At 41.8% G+C, this 12,543-nt stretch overlaps 1 protein-coding gene across 1 annotated transcript; it reads left to right on the forward strand.

The window, feature by feature from the left end:
- Positions 1-1,280: 1,280 nt before the first annotated feature.
- Positions 1,281-12,478, forward strand: pyroxd1 (pyridine nucleotide-disulphide oxidoreductase domain 1). The gene is made up of 11 exons (XM_024376862.2): positions 1,281-1,614; positions 1,707-1,787; positions 2,002-2,121; positions 6,876-7,004; positions 7,099-7,172; positions 7,379-7,667; positions 7,906-8,008; positions 9,190-9,302; positions 9,413-9,535; positions 9,691-9,828; positions 10,010-12,478. Exons 1-11 carry the CDS (start codon positions 1,537-1,539, stop codon positions 10,256-10,258), a joined length of 1,497 nt encoding a protein of 498 aa, XP_024232630.1. The 5' UTR covers positions 1,281-1,536; the 3' UTR covers positions 10,259-12,478.
- The last annotated feature ends 65 nt before the right edge of the window (positions 12,479-12,543 follow it).

The raw sequence follows: 12,543 nt of genomic DNA on the forward strand, positions 1-12,543 counted from the left end.
CCTTGGTCAGGGAAGTGACTTGTCAGGATCAAGGGAAAGATGAACAGAGCAAAGTACAGAGAAATCCTTGATGAAAACATGCTGCAGAGCACTCAGGACCTCAGACGGGGGCGCAGGTTCACCTTCCAACAGGACAACGACCCTGAGTACACAGCCAAGACGACGCAGGAGTGGCTTTGGGACAAGTCTCTGAATGTCCTTTAGTGGCCCAGCCAGAGCCCGGATTTGAACCCAATCTAATATCTCTGGAAAGACTTGAAAATAGCTGTGCAGTAACTGAGCTGAGTACCAGCTCTTCAAATGTTCTAAAGCTTGAGATCCTGCACCACCTTATAAAATATTACCTTGAACATTTTATGGAACTCCTGCACCTGATTGTAAACAGTACCGGCACCCAAAATGAGTACAGGCACCTATTTCAGTCCAAGTCAGTCACTGACCATAACTAGACAAAAACCTCCAGGTTCTAAAAGCGTTCTAAACATTTTCTTGGGGACGTTCCTGGAACAAACCGGGAACAAGACAAAACCTGCAGGTGACCATGACTGTTTAAATTAAATGTTTGTCAATTATGCCTTTGAAGTAAAATATTCTCAATGACATTTGACACCTGGGTTTTCACATGTGCAAACTGTTTTCACAATGCTTAGGTTCATGGTATCACATGTTACAATGTTGCATCCCCATTTTGTCACATTTATTTCACATGAGATTATGTTTCCAAATGTGCTCACCCACACCCCGATCCCCAAATATAGGATAGCCCCCTACAAAGGTCAGTGTGGCCCAAGAGGCCAGGTTGAGAGGGCATTCAATCTAAGGGTGGAAATTGAAACTGTCAGGGCGGTGGTAATGTTGGTTTGTATGCATGATAGATTGCCCAGCCACTCTCCCTATATTGATGGGGGAAAGCTAGGGCATGCCTTATCACTGTTTCTACAGTGTTTTCTTTTTCCAAAGTAATTTTTCTCATTGCGAAGGTTTTATTTCTGTCTGGATGCCTCCACTCTCTATTTATATAATTGGTGACGCATGCTGGTGGCATCACTTTTTAGCTAGAGGAGAGAGAGCCATTGATTGAACTGTCCCAATAAAAAGGCCACACCAATTGTGTTTTGAAAATAATAAACATATGGTTTGTATATTATGTAAAACTTGCATGCTTTTGCTAGTAGAGCTTTTTTTCAATTTGCAGAGGAGAAAATCCATATTGTCTGTCTTTTACCATCCAGTATTTACAGGTTTCTCTCTGCATAATGAAATGTACTTTTGACCCAGCCGCTTGCCATAGTTTGGACACAAACAAGGAAGTGCATTATATTGAAAATTTAGAGCAACAAAATAGTGGATGTAATGCATTTAAACAATGTATTGCTACTTTATTTGACATAAAACAATTTGGATGCATACAGTGCCGTTCATTAGAAACTGATACAATAAATTGGCTATTATAGGTTAAGGACCTTGCGCGAGATCTCCAATTTCCGTCAATGCAGGTATGCTAGCTAGCTAACTTGCTAGTTTAGCTGAACAGCGATGGCAGCAAATCCCGAAAAGACATTCAAGTTTGTGGTCGTCGGTGGTGGCATTGCAGGTGTAACGTGTGCTGAGCAGGTGAGACCACTGTGCACTTTGCCAAACTGCCTGTACTGCCTGTAACATTATCGACTTGGCATGTTACGCTGTTTTGTGATTGTCTTTGACAGCTGGCCTCCCAGTTCCCATCAGCTGATGTTGCTCTCCTGACAGCAGCCCCTCTGATTAAGGCAGTCTGCAACTTCAAACAGGTGATCATACACAGAAAGACGAGCTATCATGATTGTTAAATTGTGTCAGAAATAAAAGTTACAGTCTATATTTTATTATAGACTACTAATCTGTTCAAAATAGCATTAGTTTATGAGTTAATACTATAGCTATGTCTACAATAGATCTGTCCACAGTTCATCCAGTAATTCATAATGCCCTAACGGTAACCCATACATTCCCCTCCCTGGACAGGTATCTAAGACGCTGGAGGAGTTTGATGTGGAGGAGAGGCCCTCCAGTGTTCTAGAGGAAAAGTACCCCAACCTGAGAGTCATCCAGTCTGCAGTGAAGGCCCTTCATGCACAACAACATGTACGTTTAATAGTAAACACACACAGGCTGAAATGCATTAGATTAGGCTAATATATGGTATTTTAATGTATACAGTTATATTATAGCTATCTATATTAACATAACCTTTCAAATGTATTAATGTACACTACATGACCAAAAGTATGCAGACACCTGGTCATCGAACATCTCCTTCCAAAATCATGGGCATGAATTGGTTGGTCCCCCCTTTGCTGCTATAACAGCCTCCACTCTTCCGAGAAGGCTTTCCACTAGATGTTGGAACATTGCTGCAGGGACTTGCTTCCATTCAGTCACGAGTATTAGTGAGGACGGGCGATTAGGCTTGGCTCACAGTCAGCGTTCCAATTTATCCAAATCAAATTTCATTTGTCACATACACGTGTTTAGCAGATGTTATTGCGGGTGTAGCGAAATGCTTGTGTTTCTAGCTCCAACAGTGCAGTCATATTTAACAAGTAATATCTAACAATTTCACAACACTACACAAAATACACACATCTAAAGTAAAGGAATGGAGTTAAGAATATATAAATATTTGGACGAGCAATGTCAGAGCGGCATAGACTAAGAGATACAGTACAATCTAATAGAATACATTATATACATTTGAGATGAGTAATGCAAAAAATGTAAACATTTATTAAAGTGACTAGTGTTCCATTGTTAAAGTGGCAAGTGATTTCAAGTCTATGTACAGTGGGGCAAAAAAGTATTTAGTCAGCCACCAATTGTGCAAGTTCTCCCACTTAAAAAGATGAGAGACCTGTAATTTTCATCATAAGTACACTTCAACTATGACAGACAAAATGAGAAAAACAAATCCAGAAAATCACATTGTAGGATTTTTAATGAATTTATTTGCAAATTATGGTGGAAAATAAGAATTTGGTCACCTACAAACAAGCAAGAATTCTGGCTCTCACAGACCTGTAACTTCTTCTTTAAGAGGCTCCTCTGTCCTCCACTCGTTACCTGTATTAATGGCACCTGTTTGAACTTGTTATCAGTATATAAGACACCTGTCCACAACCTCAAACAGTCACACTCCAAACTCCACTATGGCCAAGACCAAAGAGCTGTCAAAGGACACCAGAAACAAAATTGTAGACCTGCACCAGGCTGGGAAGACTGAATCTGCAATAGGTAAGCAGCTTGGTTTGAAGAAATCAACTGTGGGAACAATTATTATGAAATGGAAGACATACAAGACCACTGATAATCTCCCTCGATCTGGGGCTCCACGCAAGATCTCAGCCCGTGGGGTCGAAATGATGACACGGTGAGCAAAAATCCCAGAACCACACGGGGGGACCTAGTGAATGACCTGCAGAGAGCTGGGACCAAAGTAACAAAGCCTACCATCAGTAACACACTACGCCGCCAGGGGCTCAAATCCTGCAGTGCCAGACTTGTCCCCCTGTTTAAGCCAGTACATGTCCATGCCCGTCTGAAGTTTTCTAGAGAGCATTTGGATGATCCAGAAGAAGATTGGGAGAATGTCATATGGTCAGATGAAACCAAAATAGAACTTTTTGGTAAAAACTCAACTCGTCGTGTTTGGAGGACAAAGAATGCTGAGTTGCATCCAAAGAACACCATACCTACTGTGAAGCATGGGGGTGGAAACATCATGCTTTGGGGCTGTTTTTCTGCAAAGGGACCAGGGCGACTGATCCGTGTAAAGGAAAGAATGAATGGGGCCATGTATCGTGAGATTTTGAGTGAAAACCTCCTTCCATCAGCAAGGGCATTGAAGATGAAACGTGGCTGGGTCTTTCAGCATGACAATGATCCCAAACACACCGCCCGGGCAACGAAGCAGTGGCTTCGTAAGAAGCATTTCAAGATCCTGGAGTGGCCTAGCCAGTCTCCAGATCTCAACCCCATAGAAAATCTTTGGAGGGAGTTGAAAGTCCGTGTTGCCCAGCAACAACCCCAAAACATCACTGCTCTAGAGGAGATCTGCATGGAGGAATGGGCCAAAATACCAGCAACAGTGTGTGAAAACCTTGTGAAGACTTACAGAAAACGTTTGACCTCTGTCATTGCCAACAAAGGGTATATACAGTGCCTTGCGAAAGTATTCGGCCCCCTTGAACTTTGCGACCTTTTGCCACATTTCAGGCTTCAAACATAAAGATATAAAACTGTATTTTTTGTGAAGAATCAACAACAAGTGGGACACAATCATGAAGTGGAACGACATTTATTGGATATTTCAAACTTTTTTAACAAATCAAAAACTGAAAAATTGGGCGTGCAAAATTATTCAGCCCCCTTAAGTTAATACTTTGTAGCGCCACCTTTGCTGCGATTACAGCTGTTTGGGGTATGTCTCTATCAGTTTTGCACATCGAGAGACTGAATTTTTTTCCCATTCCTCCTTGCAAAACAGCTCGAGCTCAGTGAGGTTGGATGGAGAGCATTTGTGAACAGCAGTTTTCAGTTCTTTCCACAGATTCTCGATTGGATTCAGGTCTGGACTTTGACTTGGCCATTCTAACACCTGGATATGTTTATTTTTGAACCATTCCATTGTAGATTTTGCTTTATGTTTTGGATCATTGTCTTGTTGGAAGACAAATCTCCGTCCCAGTCTCAGGTCTTTTGCAGACTCCATCAGGTTCTTCCAGAATGGTCCTGTATTTGGCTCCATCCATCTTCCCATCAATTTTAACCATCTTCCCTGTCCCTGCTGAAGAAAAGCAGGCCCAAACCATGATGCTGCCACCACCATGTTTGACAGTGGGGATGGTGTGTTCAGGGTGATGAGCTGTGTTGCTTTTACGCCAAACATAACGTTTTGCATTGTTGCCAAAAAGTTCAATTTTGGTTTCATCTGACCAGAGCACCTTCTTCCACATGTTTGGTGTGTCTACCAGGTGGCTTGTGGCAAACTTTAAACAACACTTTTGATGGATATCTTTAAGAAATGGCTTTCTTCTTGCCACTCTTCCATAAAGGCCAGATTTGTGCAATATACGACTGATTGTTGTCCTATGGACAGAGTGGCAAGAAGAAAGCCATTTCTTAAAGATATCCATAAAAAGTGATCATCCAGAGTCATCATGGGCCTCTTGGCTGATCTCTGATCAGTCTTCTCCTTGTATGAGCTGAAAGTTTAGAGGGACGGCCAGGTCTTGGTAGATTTGCAGTGGTCTGATACTCCTTCCATTTCAATATTATCGCTTGCACAGTGCTCCTTGGGATGTTTAAAGCTTGGGAAATCTTTTTTATACAAATCCGGCTTTAAACTTCTTCACAACAGTATCTCGGACCTGCCTGGTGTGTTCCTTGTTCTTCATGATGCTCTCTGCGCTTTTAACGGACCTCTGAGACTATCACAGTGCAGGTGCATTTATACGGAGACTTGATTACACACAGGTGGATTGTATTTATCATCATTAGTCATTTAGGTCAACATTGGATCATTCAGAGATCCTCACTGAACTTCTGGAGAGAGTTTGCTGCACTGAAAGTAAAGGGGCTGAATAATTTTGCACGCCCAATTTTTCAGTTTTTGATTTGTTAAAAAAGTTTGAAATATCCAATAAATGTCGTTCCACTTCATGATTGTGTCCCACTTGTTGTTGATTCTTCACAAAAAAATACAGTTTTATATCTTTATGTTTGAAGCCTGAAATGTGGCAAAAGGTCGCAAAGTTCAAGGGGGCCGAATACTTTCGCAAGGCACTGTAACAAAGTATTGAGATAAACTTTTGTTATTGACCAAATACTTATTTTCCACCATAGTATGCAAATTAAATCATTAAAATCCTTTTCTCATTTTGTCTGTCATAGTTGAAGTGTACCTATGATGAAAATTACAGGCCTCTCTCATCTTTTTAAGTGGGAGAACTTGCACAATTGTTGGCTGACTAAATACTTTTTTGCCCCACTGTATATAGGGCAGCAGCCTCTAAAGTGCTAGTGATGGCTATTTAACAGTCTGATGGCCTTGAGATAAAAGCTGTTTTTCATTCTCTCGGTCCCAGCTTTGATGCACATGTACTGACCTCTTCTGGATGATAGCAGGGTGAACAGGCAGTGGCTCGGGTGGTTTTTGTCCTTGATGATCTTTTTGGCCTTCCTGTGACATTGTGTGCTGTAGGTGTCATCTAGAATGTCATCGTATGCTGTAGCGTTAAGATTTACTTTCAATGTTCATAAGGGGCCTGACGTTGCTTCCAAAGTCAGTTTGGAAATGAGTTTCAACCGAGGATGTGATTTTTACGTGCTTCAGCACTCGGCTTTCGCATTCTGTGAGCCTGTGTGGCCTACCACTTTGCGGCTGAGCCGTTGTTGCTTCTAGACGTTTCCACTTCACAATTCCAGCACTTACAGTTGACCGGAGCAGCTCTAGCAGAGCAGAAATTTGACAAACTGACTTGTTGGAAAGGTGGTATCCTATGATGTTGCCACATAGAAAGTCACTGAGCTTTTCAGTGAAGCCATTCTACTGCCAATGTTTGTCTATGGAGATTGCATGGCTGTGTGCTCGATTTTATAGAGCTGTCAGCAACAGGTGTGGCTGAAATAGCCGAATCCACTCATTTGAAGGTGTCCCCATACTTGTGTGTATATATAGTGTACCATTAGGTCCCAAGCATAAATCCTGTCCAACACTACCACCTTCTGGATGTCTTTTCATCAATTACTATGTCATACATTGTCATACAGAGAATGCATACAGTACCGTGTATGCTATTAAAATGCAAGCATAACGTGATCCTCCTTCCTGCTTCTCTCAGACTTTGCAGACTGTGGATGGTCTGGAGATCCACTATGAGAAGCTGTGTATCTGTAGCGGGGGCAGACCCAAACTCCTTACCCAGGATAACCCCTATGTGCTGGGGATACGAGACACAGATAGTGCCCAGGTACTTGACAATGTCTTCCCAGTTAAGATTTGCTTGTTTCCCCACCCATTCGCTTCAGTTAATCTAGTACTCATGATGTCTTTTGTGCTGGCAGGAGTTTCAGAAGCGGTTATCCAAAGCCAAGCGAATTGTAGTCGTTGGAAACGGAGGGATTGCCTTGGAACTAGTGTGAGTATATCAACCTTATTTTTTGTCTGAATTGGTTTTGTTCTAAAATCTCAAGTGTGTGTGTGTGTGTGTGTGTGTGTGTATATGTGTATATGTATATATATATATATATATATTATAGATAAATATATATATATATTATAGATAAATATATATATATATTATAGATAAATATTATAGATAAATGTACTGTGTATTGGGTTCAGGTATGAGGTGGAAGGTTGTGAGGTAATCTGGGTAGTGAAAGACAAGGCCATAGGAAACACCTTCTTTGACGCGGGAGCAGCCCAGTTCCTGATCCCCTCCCTGGACACAGACAAACCAGAGCGAGCTGCTACCTGTAAGAGGGCTCGCTACACCATAGAGGGGCCTGCAGCTACGCAGGGCCTTGCTGTAGGTGGCGACAGACAAGGCCAGAGAAGAGGGTTGGAAGAGCCAGGCAGTGCCCTGGGACCAGACTGGCATGAAGGCATCAGTCTGAGAGGAGCAGAGGAGGTAAGTGTGCCTCTGTGTGTTCACAATTATAGAATACAACTTTAATATTATATTGTTTTAGTAAAGCGCAATTTTATTAGTTTATAGATGGTTTATAAATCTGTTATAAACAAATATAACAGTTTGGTGGAAATGTATCCATTCAGAGATGGGAATTTGTCTGGAACAAGGAAAGAGAGGTCAGCCTGGAGCAGTAATTCATAGTAACCTAAGTTGTTTTAACTCTTGCTGTGGCCAGGTGTCTCACAGGGTGTCAGTGGAGTACCAGTCTGAGGTGAAACAGATCTACACTCACCAGGACTTCCTGCTGTCACCACTTGCCTCACAGACAGCAGACACTGGTGAGAGGAACCTATGACTCTATGACAATGGAACACATACCAGTGTGAAAGAGATGGAAATATTATGTGCTGAAAATGTGTTCATTTCCATGAATCAAATAGTAAATTATACTGAACAAAAATATAAACACAACATGCAACCATTTCAAAGATTTTACTGAGTTACAGGTCATATACAAAAGTCAGATATGCATCGGTTGGTCAAAGATACCTTAAAAAAGGTAGGGGTGTGGATCAGAAAACCACCATTTGACTCATGCATCGTGACATATCCTTCGTATAGAGTTGATCAGGCTATTGATTGTGGCCTTTGGAATGTTTTCCACTCTTCAATGGCTGTGCGAAGTTGTTGGATATTTCCGGAAACTGGAACACACCGTTGTACGCGTCGATCCAGAGAATCCCAAACATGCTCAATGGGTGACATGTCTGGTGAGTGTGCAGGCCATAGAAGAACTGGGACTTTTTCAGCTTCCAGGAATTGTGTACATATCCTTGCAGCATGGGGCTGTGCATTATCAAGCTGAAACATCAGGTGATGGCGGTGGATGAATGGCTTGACAATGGGCTTCAGGATCCCGTCCCAGTATCGCTGTGCATTCAAATTGCCATAGATAAAATGCATTTGTGTTTGTTGTCCATAGCTTGGGGCACTCTGTTCACAACGTGGACATCAGCAAACTGTTTGCCCACATGACGCTATACACGTGGTATGCGGTTGTGAGGCCGGTTGGATGTCAGAGAAATTAACATTCAGTTCTCTGGCAACAGCTATGGTGGACATTTTTGCAGTCAACATGCCAATTGCATGCTCCCTCAACTTGAGACATCTGTGGCATTTGTGTGACAAAACTGCACATTTTAGAGTGGCGGTTTGTCCCCAACACAAGGTGCACCTGTGTAGTGATCATGCTGTTTAATCAGCTTCTTGATATGCCACACCTGTCAGGTGGATGGATTATCTTGTCAAATTAGAAATTCTCACTAACAGGGATGTGAAAACAAATTTCTGCACTACATTTGAGAGAAATAAGCTTGTTGTTCATATGGAAAATTTCTGGGATCTTTTATTTCAGCTCATGAAACATGGGACCAAAAACATTACATGTTGCATTTATATTTTAGTTCAGTATTGTTGATTTATCTTTTCAACCACTGTACTGTTTTCCCTTACTATATAGGCTCTTGGCCAGTGTATGCTCAGCTGACCAATGGGAAGACTTTTGGCTGTGACTTCATCGTCAGTGCCACAGGAGTCGTGCCAAACACCGAACCTTTTCTCCATGGAAACAGCGTAAGGAAAATAAGTTAAACAGATGCTAGATGTTTCATATCATCCATTATTTCCTGACAACTCAGGTCACGCAATATTTACCAATATTTGTCCATACATATTCTGTTCAGTTTGCGTTAGCCGAGGACTCTGGGCTGAAAGTGGATGACCACATGATGACAACAGAACCAGACATTTACGCTGCTGGAGACGTATGTACAGCAGGCTGGGAGCCAAGCCACCTCTGGCAGCAGGTACACAGACCACACTGAATCACTTCTAATCACGTTATGCTGCGCCTGACTATTCCTTTGGGTATGAGGCCTTTTGGATTTTGTGGTGAACGATCCTGTCATCAATTCAGTTGTGATATATGACATGATATCCTGTATACATCTCTCCTCTGTAGATGCGTCTGTGGACGCAGGCCCGTCAGATGGGCTGGTACGCAGGGCGATGTATGGCTGCTGATGTCCTGTCTGAAACCATAGAGCTGGACTTCTGCTTTGAACTCTTCTCTCACATTACAAAGTTCTTCAACTACAAGGTGTGTGAAGGCAAAGTTGCTAATGCTTTTCTACATCAGTTGTTGACGTGTTGAATCTGCTTTTATGGTGTGTTCCCTGCAACAAGATGCATGTCCTGTCACGTTGTAATAATAAATCATCACTTGACTTGAAATGCTAAATAAGGTGTGTCCACTTGACGTGCTTTTTTTCCCCCTCCAGGTGGTTCTGCTGGGGAAGTTTAACGGCCAGGGTCTGGGTCTGAACCAGGAGTTGTTGGTGCGCTGCACTAAGGGCCATGAGTACGTCAAGGTAGTGCTGAGCGGAGGGAGGATGTTGGGAGCAGTCCTTATTGGAGAGACTGACCTGGAAGAGACCTTTGAGAACCTCATCCTCAACCAGATGGACCTAACACCCTACGGAGAAGAGCTACTAAATCCCAACATAGACATAGAGGACTACTTTGACTGAGCCTGTGTGTCTACCTAACACCCTATGGAGGGTTACTACTCAACCCCGACATAGACCACTTTGACTGAGGGGCCAAGAACTACCTCGTAAATCAATACTAAACTGGATGTATGCTTTAGCCCTGTTTATATCTGATGCTAACATGTCCTGATCTTGCCCACATTTTTAGACTGGTGTAGATAAAAAAATAAAAAAACTGATTGTGATAAGATCTTCCTGACCACCTCCGGAGGTAGTCAGGGACACATTGTATCTGGATTGTGTAAACAGATCTGGATTATCAAACCATTTAATTTGTCCCTCTAAAATCATTGACAGGTGGCACTATTGACCCAATGTGTCAGTATTTGTTTTAACATAAAACATGATTATTTTGAAACAATATCTGTCAAATAATTTACATACAGGGAGGGACCAGGTCATCTGGTAACAATGCAGACACAGTGGATAGATAGTCTTGTTCCCACGGCAGCCCTTAATGCTCAAATCAGTTTTATTTTTCAAATCCATTTTGGAACACTGACTGTCCAAACAGTGACCTAATCGGATGTGTGTGTTCAGACAGCAGTCATGGCTGTCATAGTAACAACAGATGTGTGTGCAGTGGTGTAGGCTGATTGGTGCTTCCTATCCCTCGGAAGTTATCTACTGTAGCAAGCTAAAGTGATAGCAATTCCTGCCATGGACATTTCCCAGTTACTTTGAATGTTCAAAATCATAGTGTAAGAACAGAAGCTAGGTAGCCATTTAGCTTTCTAGCACAGTCACTCTTTTGTTTGTAAACAATTAACAAGTTAGTTAGCTACCACAGGTTCTTGTCAAACTATCAGAGTAGCGAGGAAGCAACACGATATGCCAAATTACAATCTAAAAACCACTTGAGGGCAAATAAACCAGATTTGACCGTTCAGACAAGTCTCATATGGCCAGGAATCAGATTTATCTTATTTAAAATCACCTTTGAAGGTGGTTTGAAATATCAGATTCCATGTGCTTTTTGGCTGTTCAGACGGCAAGAAAAATAGATTAAAATCTGATATGCATGTATTTTTTTGTCACTTTAAACTGCCAATGTGACATTAAAATACCTTGTGTAGTTGCTGCAAATGTATAGACTATTGATGCGGTGGTCAGCTGTTTGTTCACCAGCACTTGCTAATAACCCATCTGCAACCACCCGACTACATGTGATAGTGAAAATATGAGGCCGACTAACCCGCAAAAAATGCGCCTTCCCTTTTTTCCTCAGTGGATCGATGTGAACTTTTTCTGCCCAAGTTACCAAAGCATTTGGCACGTGTACAGTTAGGCCCACGCACTAAATCCAGATAAAAATGAAAGCTAAATCTCAATGTAGCTATAGATTTGAATTGCACAATAATGATTAATTTATGGATTTTTTTATGCATTGTTTTCCCTTTATTCAACCTGTACGCAACCCACTCCCCCATCATCCACACTATTTCATGACCCTAAACCCGGATATAACAGCAGATTGCGGGTAATGAGTCAACCCGCGTGTGTATGCGATCCTTGTGTAGGTGCTAATATTGATCGGATCATCTTGATTTGACCACAAAAACCACATGTTAATGCAAGATGTAACCAGGGCTATAAATATACCTTTGTTGAGAAAGGGCATTGGCAAGTTTAGAACCTGACATCCTGGTCCCTATCCCAGTGCCTAGTCTATTGCGCAAAAGCAATTGGGAGGGTACAACTAGTTTTTTTTCTTTTCTTTTTACATATATAAAGCTGTTCAGTCAGAATTGTGATTAGTAAGGTTGGAAAACAAAAGCTGCATTGGCATTCCAACTGGCAACATTGTGTGTCGCAAACCGTGTTTAACGCCCTCGAACCTACTTCCCTAAAGAAGGCTTTTCTTTATTTGACTCTCACCTGTACACTCCACCCTTTGACCTGTCCATCGAGCTTTCATCCAACCAATCAATTCGTCCCTGAGTACCTCTGGAAACAGTCTGGAATATCTGATCACAATCAGTTCTTTTCATCGTCTTAACCTGTCTAAAAATGTGGACAAGATCAGGACACGTGTTAGCACCAGGGATAAACGGGGCTCTTGACTGAATCCTGCAGGGCTAAGAACAGATTTGCGTATCAATATCAAACCTCGAATTAATAACCCTTTTCTTGAGAACAATGTTATGAGTAATCTGCAATACACTGTAAAAAAAAAAAAAAAACCTGGGGTGAATTGAACCAACATACTTAATAAAATCAATGCAAGTCATTTTACCAAACAAGTTAAGAATAAATCCAACTCT

This window comes from Oncorhynchus tshawytscha, linkage group LG17, assembly GCF_018296145.1.
Source record: "Oncorhynchus tshawytscha isolate Ot180627B linkage group LG17, Otsh_v2.0, whole genome shotgun sequence".
NCBI classification, from domain to species: domain Eukaryota; kingdom Metazoa; phylum Chordata; class Actinopteri; order Salmoniformes; family Salmonidae; genus Oncorhynchus; species Oncorhynchus tshawytscha.

Coding starts and splice junctions, on each gene's coding strand:
- pyroxd1 (XM_024376862.2), top strand. CDS start 1,537: ATGGCAGCAAATCCCGAAAAGACATTCAAGTTTGTGGTCGTCGGTGGT. Junction 1,615..1,706: donor GTGTAACGTGTGCTGAGCAG/GTGAGACCACTG, acceptor TGTCTTTGACAG/CTGGCCTCCCAGTTCCCATC. Junction 7,173..7,378: donor GGGATTGCCTTGGAACTAGT/GTGAGTATATCA, acceptor TATTGGGTTCAG/GTATGAGGTGGAAGGTTGTG.